At 61.8% G+C, this 16,663-nt stretch overlaps 2 protein-coding genes across 19 annotated transcripts in view; both read left to right on the forward strand.

The window, feature by feature from the left end:
• Positions 1 to 903: 903 nt before the first annotated feature.
• SH2D5 (SH2 domain containing 5) lies at positions 904 to 14,520 on the forward strand. Of its 17 annotated transcripts, none has more exons than XM_082449129.1 (11): positions 1,150 to 1,291; positions 3,012 to 3,170; positions 5,651 to 5,802; positions 6,155 to 6,238; positions 6,729 to 6,803; positions 7,850 to 7,996; positions 9,279 to 9,527; positions 9,683 to 9,854; positions 10,246 to 10,354; positions 10,850 to 11,009; positions 11,696 to 14,519. In XM_082449129.1, exons 2-11 carry the CDS (start codon positions 3,065 to 3,067, stop codon positions 11,897 to 11,899), a joined length of 1,458 nt encoding a protein of 485 aa, XP_082305255.1. In that variant the 5' UTR covers positions 1,150 to 1,291; positions 3,012 to 3,064; the 3' UTR covers positions 11,900 to 14,519. The 17 variants fall into 17 exon arrangements, 15 of the variants coding, with proteins under 15 accessions (XP_082305250.1, XP_082305255.1, XP_082305246.1 ...); XM_082449120.1 differs by having other exon boundaries at positions 9,680 to 9,854; positions 11,696 to 14,518; XM_082449130.1 differs by having other exon boundaries at positions 9,279 to 9,431; positions 9,680 to 9,854; positions 11,696 to 14,518.
• Positions 14,521 to 15,525: 1,005 nt separating this feature from the next.
• Positions 15,526 to 16,663, forward strand: part of KIF17 (kinesin family member 17) — a 46,910-nt gene continuing 45,772 nt past the window's right edge. For both annotated transcript variants that reach the window (XM_082448815.1, XM_082448814.1), the window contains exon 1: positions 15,526 to 15,757. In XM_082448815.1, the coding sequence (XP_082304941.1) occupies positions 15,527 to 15,757 (231 nt within the window). In that variant the 5' untranslated portion in view covers position 15,526. The remainder of the gene's footprint in view (positions 15,758 to 16,663) is intronic.

Raw genomic sequence — 16,663 nt, forward strand, 5'->3', positions numbered from 1 at the left:
TCGCTGCGGCCTCTTGGAAGGGCATCCAGGTGCTCTGGGGAGACAAAGCAATGCCCCGCAGGCCAGCATGGCTCACACGTGCCTCCTTCCCAACTCCCCTGAGGCCCTCAGACCTCTGCTGTGCCCGCCTACCTCTGTCAGGGTGCCCACCTGCGGGGGTGCAGCCTGTGCCGCCCCTGTGTCCCTGCTTTCCTGCCGTGTGGCAATGCTGGTGTTTCCTCTGCAGAATTCAGGTGTCATACCCGCCAAAGGCCGGACTGAATCGGGCTTGCTGTTTATTTTTTGGCACCTACAAGGTTCTGGGCCCTTTGGGAACAAAAGCGCTCTCCATCTCCAAGCTGTGGCTGACACCCTGGGCTGGATTTGCTCACCAGTTTCCCCCCATCTCAGTGGATTTCCGTGTAACCCGAAGGGCATGGTCACGGCCCCGTGCAGTGATAAGTGATAACGTTCGTGCCGAGATTTCTCGAGATGGCTGGGCAGGCTCAGTTAACTCTCTTACAAGAAAGGCCCAGAACGGCCGGCGGGAAGAGGGCGAGGAAAGGGATGCGCCACATCCCCACCCCTCTGGGGCTGAGGGAAGGAAGGGAGAGACTGGCCGAGTTCCCCAGAGGCCGGGCCCTGCGCGCATTCATTCACTCATCAAGATGACAATCCCTGAAGGCCTCCTGCGGGCCAGGCTGTCCTGCGCACTGGGGATGGAGGCCCTTCTGGCCGAGGCTGCTCGCACTCTAGTAAGAGGAGTAGGATGACGGACAGGAGTGGCGAGGGCTCTTCAGGAGGTGGAGGAGTCACTGGTTGTCAGGGAAGCTTCTCGGAGGAGTAGCTGCCGCAGCCACCGCCGACAGGACAAGGAGGAGCTAGCTAGGGGGCGGGAGAGAAAGACTCTTCAGGAGGAGGGAACCTTCGGCGAGGCCCGAGGCACGAGGCACTCAGGTCCCCCACCCGGGAAGAGGCGCCCTCGGCGGGAGGGAGCTGCCCCTCCCTCCCTTTAAGGCGGAGCGCCCGGGTGCGAGACGGCGGGGGCGGTACCAGGGCCCCTCGCGGCCGCCGATTGGACGGCGCGGCCGAGCGGAGCCGCCCCGCGGGCGCCGATTGGGTGGGCGAGGGCCGAGGTGACCCGGGCGCTGGTTCCCGCGGCCACGTGCGGGACGCGCGGGGAGGGGGGGGGGCCGTGGGAGGGAGGCGGTAGGGGCGGGGCGGGCTCCCGGGTGGGCGGTGGAGACGCTCGGGGCTGCGCGGGGGTCGCAGCGCCGAGCTGCAGGACGGGGCTCGAGACGCGGCGGCCGCGGTGAGTGAGCGCCGGGGAGCCGGGCGGGGGCTGGGACTGGGACTGGCTGACCGGCGGGAGCGGGACTCGGTCCCCAGGCGCGGAGATGGGGGAGGTTCTCGGATGGGGAGAAGCACCTCTGTCCCTTCCCCATCACCGTCATCATCCATCACCTCCACCATCACCATCCGTCACTTCCACCGCCCCTCCGCTAGCGTCCTGCCTCGGTCGCCCCTCCGTCGGTCCGAAGACTTTCTCCGCCCCGGGCCGGCCGGGGACCGTCAGCTGAAAGCCCTGGCAGCGCTCCCCAGGAATAAATACCCACGCTATGGAGCGCTCCGTACCGCCTGGGCGCTTGCCCCGTATGTGGTTTGGCCCCACTTAATCCTGAAAACAGCACTTTCCGCGTAATGTCGTCTGTATGGAGGGACCGCCCTGTACTGATAGCACCACCTTACCCACCCCACACGCACACACACCTCGTATCTTCTTCACCTTGCTGTATTTTCCTCCAAGTAACTTAAGCCCCCTGAAATGTTTGGGGTTTTTTAAAAATGTATTTATTTTACTTTTCATTTTGGCTGCGTTGGGTCTTCGTTGCTGCGCGCGGGCTTTCTCTCGTTGCGGTGAGCAGGGGCTACTCTTCCTTGCGGTGCGCAGACTTCTCATTGCGGTGGCTTCTCTTGTTGTGGAGCACGGGCTCTAGGCGCGCGGGCTTCAGTAGTTGTGGCACTTGGGCTCAGTAGTTGTGGCTCGCGGGCTCTAAAGCGCAGGCTCAGTAGTTGTGGCGCACGGGCTGTTGCTCTGCGGCATGTGGGATCTTCCCGGACCAGGGCTCGAACCCGTGTCCCCTGCATTGGCAGGCGGATTCTTAACCACTGCGCCACCAGGGAAGCCCCTCCTGAAATGTTGATTTCTAGTACCGTCCCCCCAACCCAGCTTGGGTGCTCCGTGAGGGCTGGGACTTTGTTTTGTTCACCTGGCACATAGTGTTTGGAAATATTCTCAGCAGGAACAGATAGATGAACAACTCCAGGAGGCAGCTGCTATTACTACCCCACTTTAAGGCTGAGGAAATGGAGTCTGAGAGGTTGTGACTTGTTGGTTACATCAGCCAACCTTGTGGGACCCCACAGTCCACGATCTTGACCCTAGGCTGCATGGTTCAATCTCTCCCACCCTGTGGTCCAGGCAGGTAGGGGCGGCACCAGGGGTTGTACTGGGGGCAGGGGGGCTCTTCTGTGCTGCTGAGCCAAAGCCAGTGGAGGTGAGGCAGGTGACTGGAGTGGCCCTGGCAGCCCCAGACCATCTGGCCCAGGAGGCAGTCAGAGAGAAAGCAGCTGTTTTGCTGATCAGATCCGCCCCCAGCACCGGAGGTGTTCCGGGCCACTGCCGCTGCTTCCTTGCCTCACCTGCCCCTGGATAGGCTGGGACCCACCAAACTCCAAAGGTGGACACCCTGCTCACTTGGGGAGGGCGCTGCCATGGCCTGGGGAAAGAGCCCCCAGAAACCCAGGCTTGCTTCCGAGCTCTCCCCTATGCCGTGTGACCTTGGGCAAGTGACTTCACCTCCTGAGCCACCATGTGCTAAGCACAGAGTCTGCAGGCTGAGTGGTCTCCCACGATGCTGGAAGGTGGGCCCTCCTTATGACAACCATTCAGCTACAGTGCAGTGCAGCAGAGGGCCTCTGTCCGTGACCCTCGAGGTAGTCAACTCATCCAGTTCCCTGTCTCTAAGCAGAGCCACCTGGAAAACCTCAGAGGAGCAAGAGAAGTGCCCCAGTCTCATTTCAAATGTGTCCGCTTAGGAAGGTTCTGGCCCAGAGCCAGGCTCCTGTGCAAAACCTCAGAAAAACAGGTCTGATCCAAAGGGATAAGTGGGTGTCTGTGCCTGGAACAGGTAAGCGGGTCTGTTTCCAGGGTTGGGGTGAGCCTGCACCCTCCCTGCTCCCCTGGGCAGCCCCCAACTTGAGGCCTGGGGCTGAAATGCACTGCACCTCTCAGGCTTGGGGGGAAGAAACTTCCAGTTTTCCAGGGTGGGGGAAGGATCAGGTGATGGGGGGTGAGGGGGGACCCATAAGAGGGCCAGTGGCCTCCCCACCCGCACCCCGCAGCCTGCACCCTGGGGTGTCCCCAAGGAAGCTGCGGCTCTGGATCTGGAGGGAGGAGGCTGTGCACAGCCTTAGACACAGCGGTCCCGGCCTGTGCGTGCGCCACAGCCCTCGTGGCTCCTTTCCATCTTACACGCTTAGCGTCTGCGGGGCTGTGTCAGCAGCGCAGGCAGCATGTGAAATGTGCTCCCCATCTCTCCCTCCTCCCATCTCTCCTTTATCTCTTTCTCTACTGTCTTTCTTCCCACTCCTCTGTTCCCACTTCTGTTGGCTGCCTTTTCATCCTGGGTTCCTTTGCTCTCTCCCTTTTGCCCCGTTTGGTTTTTGGTCTTTGCCTCCTCCCACCCCCTTCTCCCCGCCCCTGCCCCGCCCACGGGTTCCGGGCATCCCAGCCCAGGATGTGATTATGAAGTTGAAAGGCGAGTTCCCTGGAAGCCCCGTCTTCACACCTGGAACCGAGGCCACGTAGCTCTTGTGCCAGTTACACACCTAACTTGCTGTATTTAAACGTAAAATGACAGTAGGTAATGGACGTGATGTGAAAAATAATTAGGATCAAAAAGTAGAGAGGTGCCAGGAGGGCGGAACCAGGAAGTCTTCAAAGGGACCATGCAGCCTTTATTTGCTGGCTTTTCCCTTACTGGCCGCTCACCGGATGTGGTCGATTGCTGCTGGTGCCCCCACCTGGCCTGAGCCTGGGGTTGAAGGTCAGGGGCAGGCTGAGGTAGGGGCCGTTCCTGGGCCCTCGGCGCCGAGTCAGCTCCAAAGCACCCAAACCCTCCTTCTCCAGGACTCCTGCAGGTGCGAGAGCACACCTGGGATGCACCCATTTCCTGCCCAGCGCCCTGTCTGAGCCCTGCTTTCTCCTGGCGGGAATCATGACTCCCAGGCAGGCCCCCCCACTCCTGGACCGGGTGGTCTCTTCTCAGGTGTGGCCCGGTGCAAGGAGGGCACTGAAAGTGGTCCGACCTCGCTGTCCTGCCAAGCTCCTGCCTGACCATCAGGTTTGGGGGTTCCCCATCCCTCATGAGACTGTACTTGTTGATCACAGCTCCGAGCCTGGCAGGCATTGTGCTGGGTTCTGCGCCTCCATTCAATTCTCATTGACTCCTCATGTCATCCCAGGTTTGGGGACAAGGAAATGGAGGCTCAGAGAGGTGAGGCAGCTTGCCCAAGGTCACACAGGATTTGGACCCAGGTCTCTGTGATCCCAAGTGCAGTGATTACAAGTAGCCTGGTGAGACAGAGCCCGCCGGGATGGGGGATGGAGGTGGGAGTCTAAGTTGGCCCCAGGGAAGCCTGAGGGAGCTGAGTCCCTGGGACCTAGGCAGAGGCATTCAGCCATTCTGTCTGCGACGCGTTTACTCCACAGTTCACTGAGCACCAGCTGTGGTCTGAGCTCTGACGGGGAGTAAGTGCTCTCCCTGCCCTTGAGGATGGTCTAGAAGGCAGCTTTCCTCCTCTTCCCCCCCTGGTGGATCTGGGAGAGGGGCCCCAGGAAAGACCAGAACCTGGGTGGCAGGGCTCCTCAGCACCCCGGGGGCAATTGTCCACCCTCCCCACCCCCTGCCTCAGCATCAGTGTCCGGTCTGGTTGGGGTGGGGTCTTCTGGCAGGGGCTGGAGTCAGGCTGGGTGGAAGGAGCCCGGGCCCCGTGACGCAGCCTTGGCCATCCAGTGCCCCCTGCCCCTGTGGACTCCAGAGCTCCTGCCCTGGAACCTGCTGTGGCTCCCCACTGCCCACAGGGCAGAGCCCCAGTGTGACATTTAAGGCCGATCCCAACCCGGCTGCTGCTCTGCTAAGTTCTACCTCAGGGCCCCAGCTGCCTTCACTACTCTGTGCCTTTGCAGACTCTGTCCTCGCCGCTGTCACATCCCTCCTCTTGGGTGCTGCCTTCCCAGGCTGTCCCCCTCCCCTGGCGCTTTGCACAAGCTGGTTACATGTCTGCACCCCCTTCCTCCAGCTCTTTCCTGAAGCTCACTCCTCAGCGAGGCCTTCTCGGCTGTAGTCAACCCCAGCCTGCCCTTCATTTCCTCCTCTCTGCTTTATCACCATCTAGCATATTCCATATCTTACTTATTATTTAGTTTACTGTCGGCTCCATGAGGGCAGGCAGGGAGTTTGTCATATTGGTCAGGGCCGTGTGTCCCCTGGGTCCCAGCGCCCGGGATGCTGCCTGGCACACAGCCAGTGCTCAGGCAGCGTTTGTTGGATGCAAGAGCTTGGCGGCCTCTGACGGGCGCTCTGAGGCTCGACCGCCTGGGCACCAGCCCTCCTCCCCCGCCCTTTGCAGCCTTCTCTCCTGCGGACCCTGAAGCCGGGCACCCTGGGGGCCATGCAGAAGGCCGGGACGGGGGGCCGGAGAGCCTCCGACTGCGGCCCTGCCCCTCACCGGCCCAGGTGCATCACCAAGTTTGCCCAGGTGGGTGGGCCCGCCCGCCCCGCCCCGCCCCGCCCCACTCGGTGGGCTCCGATGGGCCGTGACTGGGTGGCAGGCCCTGGGGGTGGGGAGGATTCGTGGGTCACGGGCCCATTTCGGTGGCCCCAGCTCTGGAGTGTGTGTGCACGGATGAGGTGATGGGGCCGCAGAGGGGCCGAGTGGCTTCACCAGGGAAAGTAGCAGAGCCTGGACTCCCGAGTCCGCGCTCTGTCACCGTCCACAGCCTGCCCGACAGAGCGGAGTGTGTGCGTGGAGGGCGATTTGGAGGACGGGGGTCAGGAGCCATGGGCCTGACTCCCCGCGCCGCCCTCCCACCCCCCACCCCACCCCCAAGCAGTACGTGGGCTCCTTCCCCGTGGACGACCTGGACACCCAGGAGAGCGCATGGCTGGTGCAGCAACAGCTGTGGACACTGAAGGTAGGGGCTGGGGGCTGGGGAGCGCACTTCCCTGCGGGGGATCACAGCCTTGGGGTGTCGGCCTGGGAACGGCCCCGAGACCCTGTGATCCGTCCCAACCCCCATTCTGAGAGATGGAGCAAGTGAGGCCCAGGGAGGGGCAGCACCAATGCCATTCCGAGAGATGGGTCCTGTCAGGACCACACCCGGGCTCCTGGAGCCACGCCCCTGAAGCCCTGGGGCCCCCTCCCTTGGGCGGTCATGACCTGTGCCCCACAGGTGGAAGCCACAGGTGGGAGAGATGCGGGGTGGTCACAACATGGCCCAGGTTGGCCTGCCAGGAGCCATCCACACTTCCCTGGCTCCTGGGGGCTCCCTGTCCAGGGCTCAGTCCCCTGGCCGCTGGGGTGGAGGTGGCTGACCAGCCCAGGGGGACTAGTACAGAGGCTGGGCTGGGCAGGGCAGGGCCTGGGAGGTAATGTCTGCCCCCCACCAACTGTCTCCCCCCCAGGACTGTCCCCGCCGCCGGGCTGTCATCCTGAAATTCAGCCTTCAGGGCCTCAAGATCTACAGCGGGGAGGGTGAGGTAGGAACCCATGTGGGTGCAGGTGAGGACCGGGCAGGTGTCCTACTCCCTGGGGATGCACTCGCCTCCACCCAGCCCTGCACTGCCCCTCTAGCCTCCCCAGCTGCCCAGCCTGCTCTGGGCCTTTGGACGTCCTCTCTCCAAGGCCCTCCCTCCCTGGCAAGCGTGGACGACAGTTTCTCCTCCCTCTCACCCCCCCGGCCGCCAGCCCTCCAAAATCTCCGGGGGCCACCTCCTGGCCTGAGCATCAGGACCAACCAGCCCCATGAGGTTTCTGTGGGTCCCCGGGCTTGGCCAGTGGGCTGTGGCTAGCCTCTCAGGACTGTGGAACAGGGCCAGGCAGGCTGGAGGCCAGTTGGGAGCCCCTGCTTGGTCCGCCATCCTCCTCTTGGTGCAAACCAGTGTTTGATGAACACTAAACCGCGTGCCAGACTGTGAGACCCACGACTCCGGCGCCGCTCACCTAGGACTGGTGCAAATGTGTGCAGGGCTGTGCATTGCGGGGCCCTGGGTTCAGGGCCTGTGCCACCTGCACGAGGTCTCGCTCACCCCCCAGCCCCACTTGTCACAACAAGGACTCAGAGAGCTGCCCTTACCGGCCCAAGTCACCTGGAGAGTGAGTGGCAGAGCCAGGATTTGAACCCCGGTCACCTGACTCCAGAGACCAGGCGTGCAAGCCCAGGGCTGGCCACAACTGCCTGTCCCCGTGACCCGCAGGCCGTGAACCCTCTGCCCCTCAGCTCCGTATCTTGGCATGACCACCCCACCCAGCAGGTTGGCAGCAGGGAGCAAGGGACCCGAGCTCAGGTCCCCTGTGAAGGATGAGGGTTCCCATGTGAAGCGTGGTTTGGGCAGGCCTGGAAGGAGGGCAGAGTTCTTCACCCCAGAAGCAGGGTGGGCCCGAAGCTGGGCGTGCAGGCTGGAGAGCAGACCCGGGAGGCCTGCCAGCGGGTGTGCGGGGCACTCGGGGCTGGCATACGCTGGGCTGGCAGCTGCAGGCCACGCGGTGGGTCTGATGGAGGCCGGTGTACCTGCTGCATCCTCAGGTGCTCCTGATGGCTCATGCCCTGAGGCGCATACTCTACTCCACCTGGTGCCCAGCCGACTGCCAGTTTGCCTTCATGGCCCGAAATCCCCAGAGCCCGGCCAGCAAGCTCTTCTGCCACCTCTTTGTGGGCAGCCAGCCTGGAGAGGTACCTGGGGCCCAGGGCAGAGGGCGCAGCACTGGGGGGGGTGCTGTGCTTCAGTGTGGGTTCCAGGGACCGAGGCCGTGGACGGCTCAGCCAAGCTGGCCTGCGCCCCCTCCAGGCATGCACCCCTTGCCACCCTGGCTCCTTCTGTGGCCCTGCCCTCTGAGGACTCCCTCAAAGCGAGTCAGTGGCCTCAGCATTCCCCGAGCTTGGAGGTGGGGACCAGGCTGTGCCCTTAGAGATCGGAGGGTCACACTGCCAGGCCTTTGCCCTTGCTGTTCTCTCTGCCTGCAACCCCTTCCCCTTCTCATCCTGGCAAATTCCAACTTGCCCCTTGAGGCTCAGCCCGTGTGTCTGTGGAGCCCACTTTGAATCCTCCAGACCGCCCCCCACACCTTCTGCGGTCCTGTGACACGAACTGCACTCTGTCGTCGGTCTGTCCCTAACTACAATCACTGGAATTCTTTGAGAGCAGAGGCTGGGTCCGGGTCTTGAACTGTTCTGGTGCTTGGCCCCGTGGGGAGAGTGGGTGGGCGGGTAGATCCCGAAAGTCAAAGCCAGTGTGGCTGCCATGAACAGTGGAGCCTCGGCAGCCAATGGTTTGGCAAGCAGAGGCTGGGTTTGGTTCTGCGCAGCAAGCATTTGCCATCACCCCTGTATGTCAAGCCCTGTGCCGGCCACTGGAGTGACAGGTGGCTGAGACATGGCCCTTGATCATCTGGAGCTCAGAGTTCCAACGTGTTGGGCCTGGATGATGTGTGTGGTGGATGGAATGTGTGGGCCCCAGAGTGCTGGGCTTCTCCAGGGGGTCTTCTGTGGTCCATTTCATTAAAGGGGCACAGGGAGGTGGGGAGGAAACTGAGGCGCAGAGATGCCATGCTGTACCCAGGGTCACACAGCAGCTCCTGAGTGACGGAGCCAGGATTGGATCCCAGGTTCTGTGACTTCAGGGCCTGGGCTCTTAGCCACTCCTCCAAGAGGGTACAATGCACAGGGTGAGGGTAGTAAACCTAGGGGTAGGAGTGCATTTAGCCCATGTCGTCCCAGCTCCAAGCATGATGCCTGGAACAAGGTAGATGCTCAGTGTTTGTTAAATGAATAGAGGAAGCTGGCAGGGGATGCTGCATGGTGGTGAGGTTTTGAGGGATAAGAAGTTTTCCCCGGAAGAATAGGGAAGAGCATTCCAAGCCAAGGGGCTGCATGCCCCCCTGGTGAGTGGACAGATGCCTGAGGAACCCCCCGGGAAACCTCCCCCCGCTGAGCCCGCCTCCCTCTCCCTTCCCAGGTCCAGATCCTGCACCTGCTGCTCTGCCGCTCCTTCCAGCTCGCTCACCTCTCGCAGCACCCTGAGCAACGGGCACGGCCTGAGCCCTGCCCGGGACCCGTAGGGGACGTGCCCCTGAAGCCCCTGTCCGGCCCTGGGGGCACCCCTGGCCTAGTACGGGAACCCCTCGGCGGTGATCAGCTCTCACGGAACGTTAACGCGCTGGTCTCCTTCGGGCGGCTGCCAGCAGAGGGGCCTGGGGGCAGTGGGGTACGCGGCACCCCAGCCAGGGAGTGGGCCATGGATAAGGGAACTGGGCGAAGGTTTGGGGATCAAGAGGGGCGGGTGCTGGACTTCCGTGGGCGGGGCTAATGGCTGGGCCTGAGTCTGGCCGCCCTTGCGGGGTCCTCTTGGTGCCCTAGAAGGAGCCGCTGGAGTCGGAAAGCCGCGGGGGCGCCCGCCACGCCCGCCTGGGGAACCCGTACTGCTCGCCCACGCTGGTGCGCAAGAAGGCCATCCGCAGCAAGGTGATCCGCTCCGGGGCCTACCGCGCCTGCACCTACGAGATGCAGCTGCAGCTGTCGGCTCGGGAGGCCTGTGAGTGGCCGGGCACGGGTGCGCGAGTCGGCGAGGGTGGGCCTGAGTGTGCGTGTCTGCGGGGCCGTGACTGTCGATGCCTGCGCCTGGGAGCGCTGAGGCCTCGTGTCCACGCGAGGGAGGGCAGGAGGGCGCAGCCGGGGCTGCGTGCCCAGGGGCTTGCAGAGGCGACTGCGTAGCTGCCGATGTGCTGTGACTGGGGAGTGGCTGTGCGTGGGGATGTGCCTGGGCGCCGCTGTGCTTTGGGGAAGCAGGATGTGTGCAGACTGGGCCGGGAGCAGGAGGCTTGGGAAGAGACGAGCGCGGGGGTGATGAGGCCTGTGGGCGTGGGCCGGGCTGGGCGCGGGAGGGGACCACCTCTCTTCCTCTGTGCCCTGGATGGTTTCCATAGTTCCTGACGCGTGGGAGGCCTGGCCCCGGGGTCCTGGGGGCCCCTCATGCCTGGTGGAGAGCGAGGGCAGCCTGACGGAGAACATCTGGGCTTTTGCTGGCATCTCCAGGTAGGAGGGGGTGCCCAGCCCTTCGGGGGGGGGGGGTCAGAGAAATAGGCTGTGGGCTCCCCCAAGGCCCTGAGGTGTGTCCATCCCTGCACTTGGGTGGAGGCCTCCTGACCTCGGGACCTCAGGCCAGGGGCTTCCCCCCCGTGGGCCTCAGTTTTCTCAAGTGTGAAGTGGGGATAATAAAAGGACCTTCATTGCAGGGCTGTGGAGAGGATCAAATGAGTTTATTCAGGTAAAGCCTTCAGCGCCTGGCCTGTCACAGGGTTCAGCTCCCTAAATGCCAGCTCTCTACCGATTGGGTCTTGAAGTTGTCAACAATTAGGATCCCCTTGGAAACCTTTTAGAAAGGAAGGCTAAAAGCTTCCTTCCGTTGCGGGCCTACTCTGGGGCAGGCGCTGTGTTTACGATACTGTGGAGCTGTGACGCCATTAAGCAAGCTGAGGCTGGGTCCTGACTGGGGGGCCCGCCCTCAGCCTCTCCCCTGTGGCCCCCCAGGCCCAGTGCCCTCGCCCTGCTGCGGAGAGACGTGCTTGGGGCCTTCCTGCTTTGGCCTGAGCCAGGCACCAGTGGCCAGTGGTGCCTGTCGGTGAGGACACAGTGCGGCGTGGTGCCCCACCAGGTCTTCCGGAACCACCTAGGCCGCTACTGCGTGGAGGTAAGAGTACTCCTGGCCCTGCCCCTCGCCCTCCAGCCCCGCCCTTTTCTAACACTGAGGTCCTGAGCCCGCCTCACCCTCATCCCGGGTCCCCATTGGCTCTCTCTGGCCCCACCCCTTATTTAACTCTCCATCCAGCTCTTTCGTGCTTGGCCCTTCTGGCCCCGCCCCCACTGGCCTATTGGCCCCACCTGTACTCTGCTGGCTCCACCCTAAGGCCTCTCGCTCCAGGGAGGTAGAGTCTTGGGCTAGGGTGGTGCCTCACATTTTTACAGAAATCCCAGCTTTTAAAAAGTCACGCTTTCCCACACTCTAACTCATCTTTCAGCAGTAGAGGAAACTGATCAGAGAGGGTAGAGGCTTGCGTGAGCTCACACAGCCTCCGAGTCTCTAGGTCTGGAGTGTTGGCCTGATCACAGGTTTCCAGGGACAGGGGTGGGCAGGAAGGACTTTTTAAATGTGTGGCCTTACTTCCACGCTGAGTGCCTCAGTCCTGTCCAGGCTGGGAGGAGAGAAAGGGAGGGAACCGGGGTGTGGTTTCGCTGTGAGCAGGACAGCGTCCTCTCTGGGCTGAATATCCTCCTCCCTCCTGGGGCAGGATCCTGTGTGAGGGGGCGGTTGGTGCGCTCGCCCGTGTGGAAGGGGGAGCTGGAGCTGAAGTCCCTTCCCCTCCTCCCCCCCACCAGCACCTGCCGGCTGAGTTCCCCAGCCTGGAGGCCCTGGTGGAGCATCACGCTGGGACGGAGCGCAGCCTCTTCTGCTCCCTCGACATGGGCCGCCTGAACCCCGGCTACGAGGAGCAGGACTGCGGGCCCGAGGGCAGGCTTCCCCCGACTCTCCGGCCCCTTGGTCATGCCAAGTCCGAAGCAGAACTGCAGGGCCTGGGCTAGGACGCTGAGCCCCACGCCAAGAGGCCCCGCCTCATCCTGGCTCCTGGGCCTCAGCAGGCTGCTCTGCTCTGCCCTTCTTCCACCCCGCTGGGCACCAGTTCCATCCGGTCACTGCCCTTTGGACCAGTCTTCCATCACTACCCTGCCTGTGGGCGGAGCCCTGAGAGTGGGGATTGCCAGTGGCTTCTCACAGGACACGGCCTGTCAGGATTGCAGGAGGGGCAGGCAGAGCTCCAGGCTTCCATGAACTTGCTGGGTGACTTTGGATGCTTGTCTTCTCTGGGCTTCACCTTACTCCTAGGTGGGGAGCTTTCCAAGGTGGGCAGGAAGGTTTGCTCCAACAGAGGTGGAGGCCTCTCCTAAGGAGGCCAGGCCTTGGGGCCCTGACTGGGCATCTCCAGAGAGCTCCTGGCCAAGGCAGCCAGACACGTGAGGGAGAGGTATCTGGGGAGGCAGGAGCGAGTTCTCACTTTGGGCAAAGGCGTGGGGACGAGCCACCCTCTCCGTGAGAGAAACAGGGGTGACGTGATGGAGCTTGGGGGCTACATCCAGGCTGACGGAGCGAGGCCTGTTTCCCATGTCCTTTGAGGCTAAAGGAGTCTTCCCCTGAGTTCTGAAGAGTGGGGGTTAAGAGGGTGCAGAAAGGGCAGGACGGACAAAGAGCTGTGCCACCCAGAGCCCACACGCAGGTGGACGCCTGTGTGCAGAAGGGGACGTGAATGGGCCGACAGGGCAGAGAATCGCAGTGAACCTTCAGACTAGGAAGGCTGCTTTTTCTCCACTCTAAACCACGGACTTGTGGTTCCTGCTTACTTGGAAGGGATGTCCCAGTCTCATCCCCGCCAGCACACCCCTGCCCCCCCAGGCTCACTTTCTTTGGCCATTTGACTGGGAGGGGCCAGCAGTGAGCTGCAGGCTTAGAGGGGTGACCGGGGTCCTGCTCCACTCATCCTGCAGGCCAGACTGGGTTTGGTGGCTGCCTGGGAAGCCCCCCAATGGTGGCATTTCCCTTAATGGGCATCTGTCAGGGGCCACTTCCCTAGGCCAGCCCCCTTGGGGAGGGGGGTCAGGGAGGAATCATCCAAAGGCAGAACTGATGTGGGCCCTGCCAAAGGGTACTTGGCCTCAGCGGGCAGTGGGGGTCCATCCAGGGAAATAACGCTGGTCTAAGGCAATGGCCCTGCGGTGATTGACGGATCTGGGTGTTCCCCTGTATAAGTAAACTTGACAGACAGGCATGAATCTACCAGATTAAGATAGGGAGCAAGTTCACTTTGGATGAACTTCTATTCTTGAGGCAGAGGCCAAGTCATGAGTCTGGGGGCTGCCCTCTCCCCCATCTGGGGAGGGAATGTGACTGCTCAGCGCCTTGAAAGTAACAGACTTCTGACTCCTGGAAGGAAGAGGGCAACCCCAACGGAATAAAAAGAGGGGAGGAGCCTCAGGAGTTCAGGCCTGGTGTTCCCAGCTTACAACCTCCAGCTCAGCAACTGGTCTTGGCTGCGGCCTTGTCACTCTTGTCACAAGGGATAGGAGGAGGCTGTCCTTTGGGGGCTCTTTTCACTGGAACCACAGCACTGATTTTATACTGAATGTGAGTGGGAACCCAGCCTCATTTTACGGCCATTACTACCAGAACCCATCTCCTCCCTGGGCAAAGCTCTGGTCCCTCGTGGGAGGCCCCAGGCTCTCATTTCCCTGGCAAGGAGAGGGGTTGGGTGACATGGGGCCCAGGATTACAGCCCTGGAGTCTCACACATTTAAGAAGACCTGATAACTGGTCTTAACCTCTATAAGGGATGGATTTTGTTGCACAAGTTATCTGTGTGGACAAGGTGTCAGGAATGTTCCCAAAGTACTTTAACTTCCTTCTCACAGCATTTATGGATCGCACAGTACACAGGTTTTTGACCCACATGTGCAGATGCCTCAATGTCTTAATTATAGACCACAGTTTTCTGTTCCAACCAGCGCCACCTGTGTAGCCCAGCTCTCCTTACTGTGTGGACTTGAAATAAATAAAATGCATTTCTTCGGATTGTATAGTACAGACTTTTCCTTTGAAAGGCAAGGTCTTTGCCAGTTTGCCGGCTTCGCTTTTGTTTGCCAACCATACCTTCCACTGGTGCTGAATGATGAACCAGACAGAGATCCTGTCCTCCGGGGCTCAGGAGGTCTTGAAGGAATTGGGTAGGTAGATTCAAGTAATGACTCTACTGCTTAAAACCTTCAGTGGGTATTTCCTACAGGAAAAAGACTCAAGTCCTTATATTCTGGCCACTCGGGTTTTCCTTCTGCTCCTGCAACATGCCACAGGGTCTTCGCACAGCCTGCACAGGCCTCCTTGTCTTCCTCTTCCTTTACCTGATTAACTCCTCAACCTCACCATCTCTCAGTCTCAGGAAGCCTGCCCTGACTGCCCCCTGACCCCCTGCCCGGCCTGGGTGAGGTTTCCTGGCTAGATATTCCATAAAACTGGTCCTTTAGTTTGTTAATACTCTTACTTATGGGATTTTTGTTTGTGGGACACTTGTTTCAAATGTCAGCCTCCCCCACTAGACTGTGGGCACCTGGAGGGCAGGGACTGGGCTGTCTCCCGGCGTCTATCACCGTGCCCGGCAGGCATGTAGCTGACAATTTCTGTGCGAAGGGGAGCGTAGAGGAGGTGTGACGGCCGCTATTCTGGAGGGACTTGTGCTTGGGTTGGGGAGAGAGGCCAGGCAGCCTCTCCTACCAAAAGACCAGCTTTCAAAGTTTTTTGTTCTGTTTCTCAATCTTGAGTCTTAATAAAAACAAGGGGCAGCGTTAGAGGGAAGTTTTGCTCTGTCCCCGGGGCTGTGATTGGCTCTGGGGCAGCCTTCCCGAGTCAATACAGGGATGTGGATAAAGGGCAGCAAGGTCCTGTTGCCTTTCTCGGTAGGTCTCTAACCCCCGGGTGAGGCCGCTCCTCTAGTATTTCTCTCCGAGGTGGAGTCAAGCCTGGCTTCCCCTGGGCCACCTCGGGAAAGTTGCTTAACCTCTCTGAACTGGGGCTGGGGGGACTGGAGAAGAGTACGGCTGTGCAGCACCTGGCACCGAGCCGGTAGATGCTCCAGCAAAGTCAGTGCCGGTCCTCGCCGACGGCCACCCCCGCGCGCCGGCCTCCAGCCGGGGGATGCTCTCGGGGCCCGCCGGGCGTGGAGAACGCGCGGACGTTCGGGAGCCACGGGCTGTGACGCCAGAGGCGTTGCCCAGCAACCGCGAACGCCGTGGCAGCGTGCGTGCTAGCGGGCGGCTGGGGCGGCTCCGGGGGCTCGGGTCTTGCGGTGGCGCCTGCAGCGCTGATCCCCCACTGCCCCCGCCCGGTCCGGGCCTCAGGGACGGGCGAGCCCGGGAGCGGGAGGAGGCGGCGGCTCCGTCTCGGGTCCTGCGACTCCCCCGCCGCCCCTTCCCTCCTATCGAGGCGTCCCCCAAGGAGTCCGGTCCCCCCGCCGCCGCCCCGCCCCCGCCGCGAGGCCCCGCCCCCCGCGCCGGGCGCTGGCCCCGCCCCCCCTGCTCCGGCGCCCCGGCGTCTCCCGCCCCGAGGTCCTGTGTCCTGGTCGCGGCGTCCACGTCGGGCCGCACCCCGGGGACCCCCGCCGCGGCGCCATGGCCTCGGAGTCGGTGAAGGTGGTGGTGCGCTGCCGCCCCATGAACCAGCGGGAGTGGGAGCTGAACTGCCAGCCTGTGGTGACGGTGGACTCCGCGCGCGGCCAGTGCTTCATCCAGAACCCGGGCGCCGTCGACCAGCCCCCCAAGCAGTTCACTTTCGACGGCGCCTACTACATGGACCACTTTACCGAGCAGATCTACAACGAAATCGCCTACCCGCTGGTGGAGGTGAGGACGCCCGTGAGGCCGCCTCCGAGGACCCGCTGGGCAGGACCTGGGGCCACTCGTAGGGGTCCTGAGAGACTGCCCTGCCCGCAAGCCGGGCGGGAAGGCCCTTCTGGAGGGGCGCAGGTGGACAGCAGCAGGTTGGTCTGAAGACTTCTGTCCTGTCAGCAGACAGCTGGAACCCGTCTACAATGTCTGTCCGGGTCTCCACTAACCCCCAGTGCCAAGGCTGGTCCTCACCCCCATCCTTCTAGCCTGCTTCCCACAGGAACTCCAGCCCCCAAGACCACTTGCCCTCCACCCTCACCCAACACCTTCAGGACTTCTCTAAAAGCTCCAGCCACTTCCCCAGCCGCCTGCTCTTCTCCCAAGAGCCCCAGGTCTCCTCCTCCTCCCCCTCCCCCTCTCCTTTCTCCTCCACCCGCTCACTAGTTCCCTGTTTCTGCAGAGAGAAGGCTGCTGGCCTGGCCTTGGTCTTGGAGAACTGGAAACCCTTTACCTTTGGTCTGACTTACCTTCCTCCTTGGCGGTTCAAGAACAGGGAGGCCACAACAGTTTCTGCCCCTTATAGGGCTTTTGCTTTTTTTCACACTGTCACACTAGGTAACTCCTTGGCGCTGCATGACAGGGAGGTTCACATTTCACAGATGGAGAGACTGAGGCCCATAGGGAGGAAACATGGCAAGCTCCCACAGTGAGTTTCTGGCAGAGGTGGGGCTGGAGCTACTCCTGGCCCAAGGCCTCTTTCCTTGCTACCACCATCTCCCCAGCTGTGCATCGAATCGCTAGTGAAGTGAGATGTCACAGGTTGTTTCAGGAAAAAAGGAAAAGTTTGGGAAGTGCGGCATATACCCTCCCTCACTTGAAGCTGCACGTTAGGGTACTTGAGGCTCTGGGGAGCCTTGCAGT

This window comes from Balaenoptera physalus (genome assembly GCF_965194825.1).
Source record: "Balaenoptera physalus genome assembly, chromosome: 1".
NCBI lineage: Eukaryota > Metazoa > Chordata > Mammalia > Artiodactyla > Balaenopteridae > Balaenoptera > Balaenoptera physalus.

Bases quoted from the DNA above. Each gene is read 5' to 3' on its own strand.
- SH2D5 (XM_082449120.1), top strand. From the start codon at position 3,065: ATGTGTCCGCTTAGGAAGGTTCTGGCCCAGAGCCAGGCTCCTGTGCAA. The intron at 5,803-6,154 runs GTGGGTGGGCCC...CCCACCCCCAAG, and splicing joins GCATCACCAAGTTTGCCCAG to CAGTACGTGGGCTCCTTCCC. The intron at 9,528-9,679 runs GTACGCGGCACC...TTGGTGCCCTAG, and splicing joins AGGGGCCTGGGGGCAGTGGG to AAGGAGCCGCTGGAGTCGGA.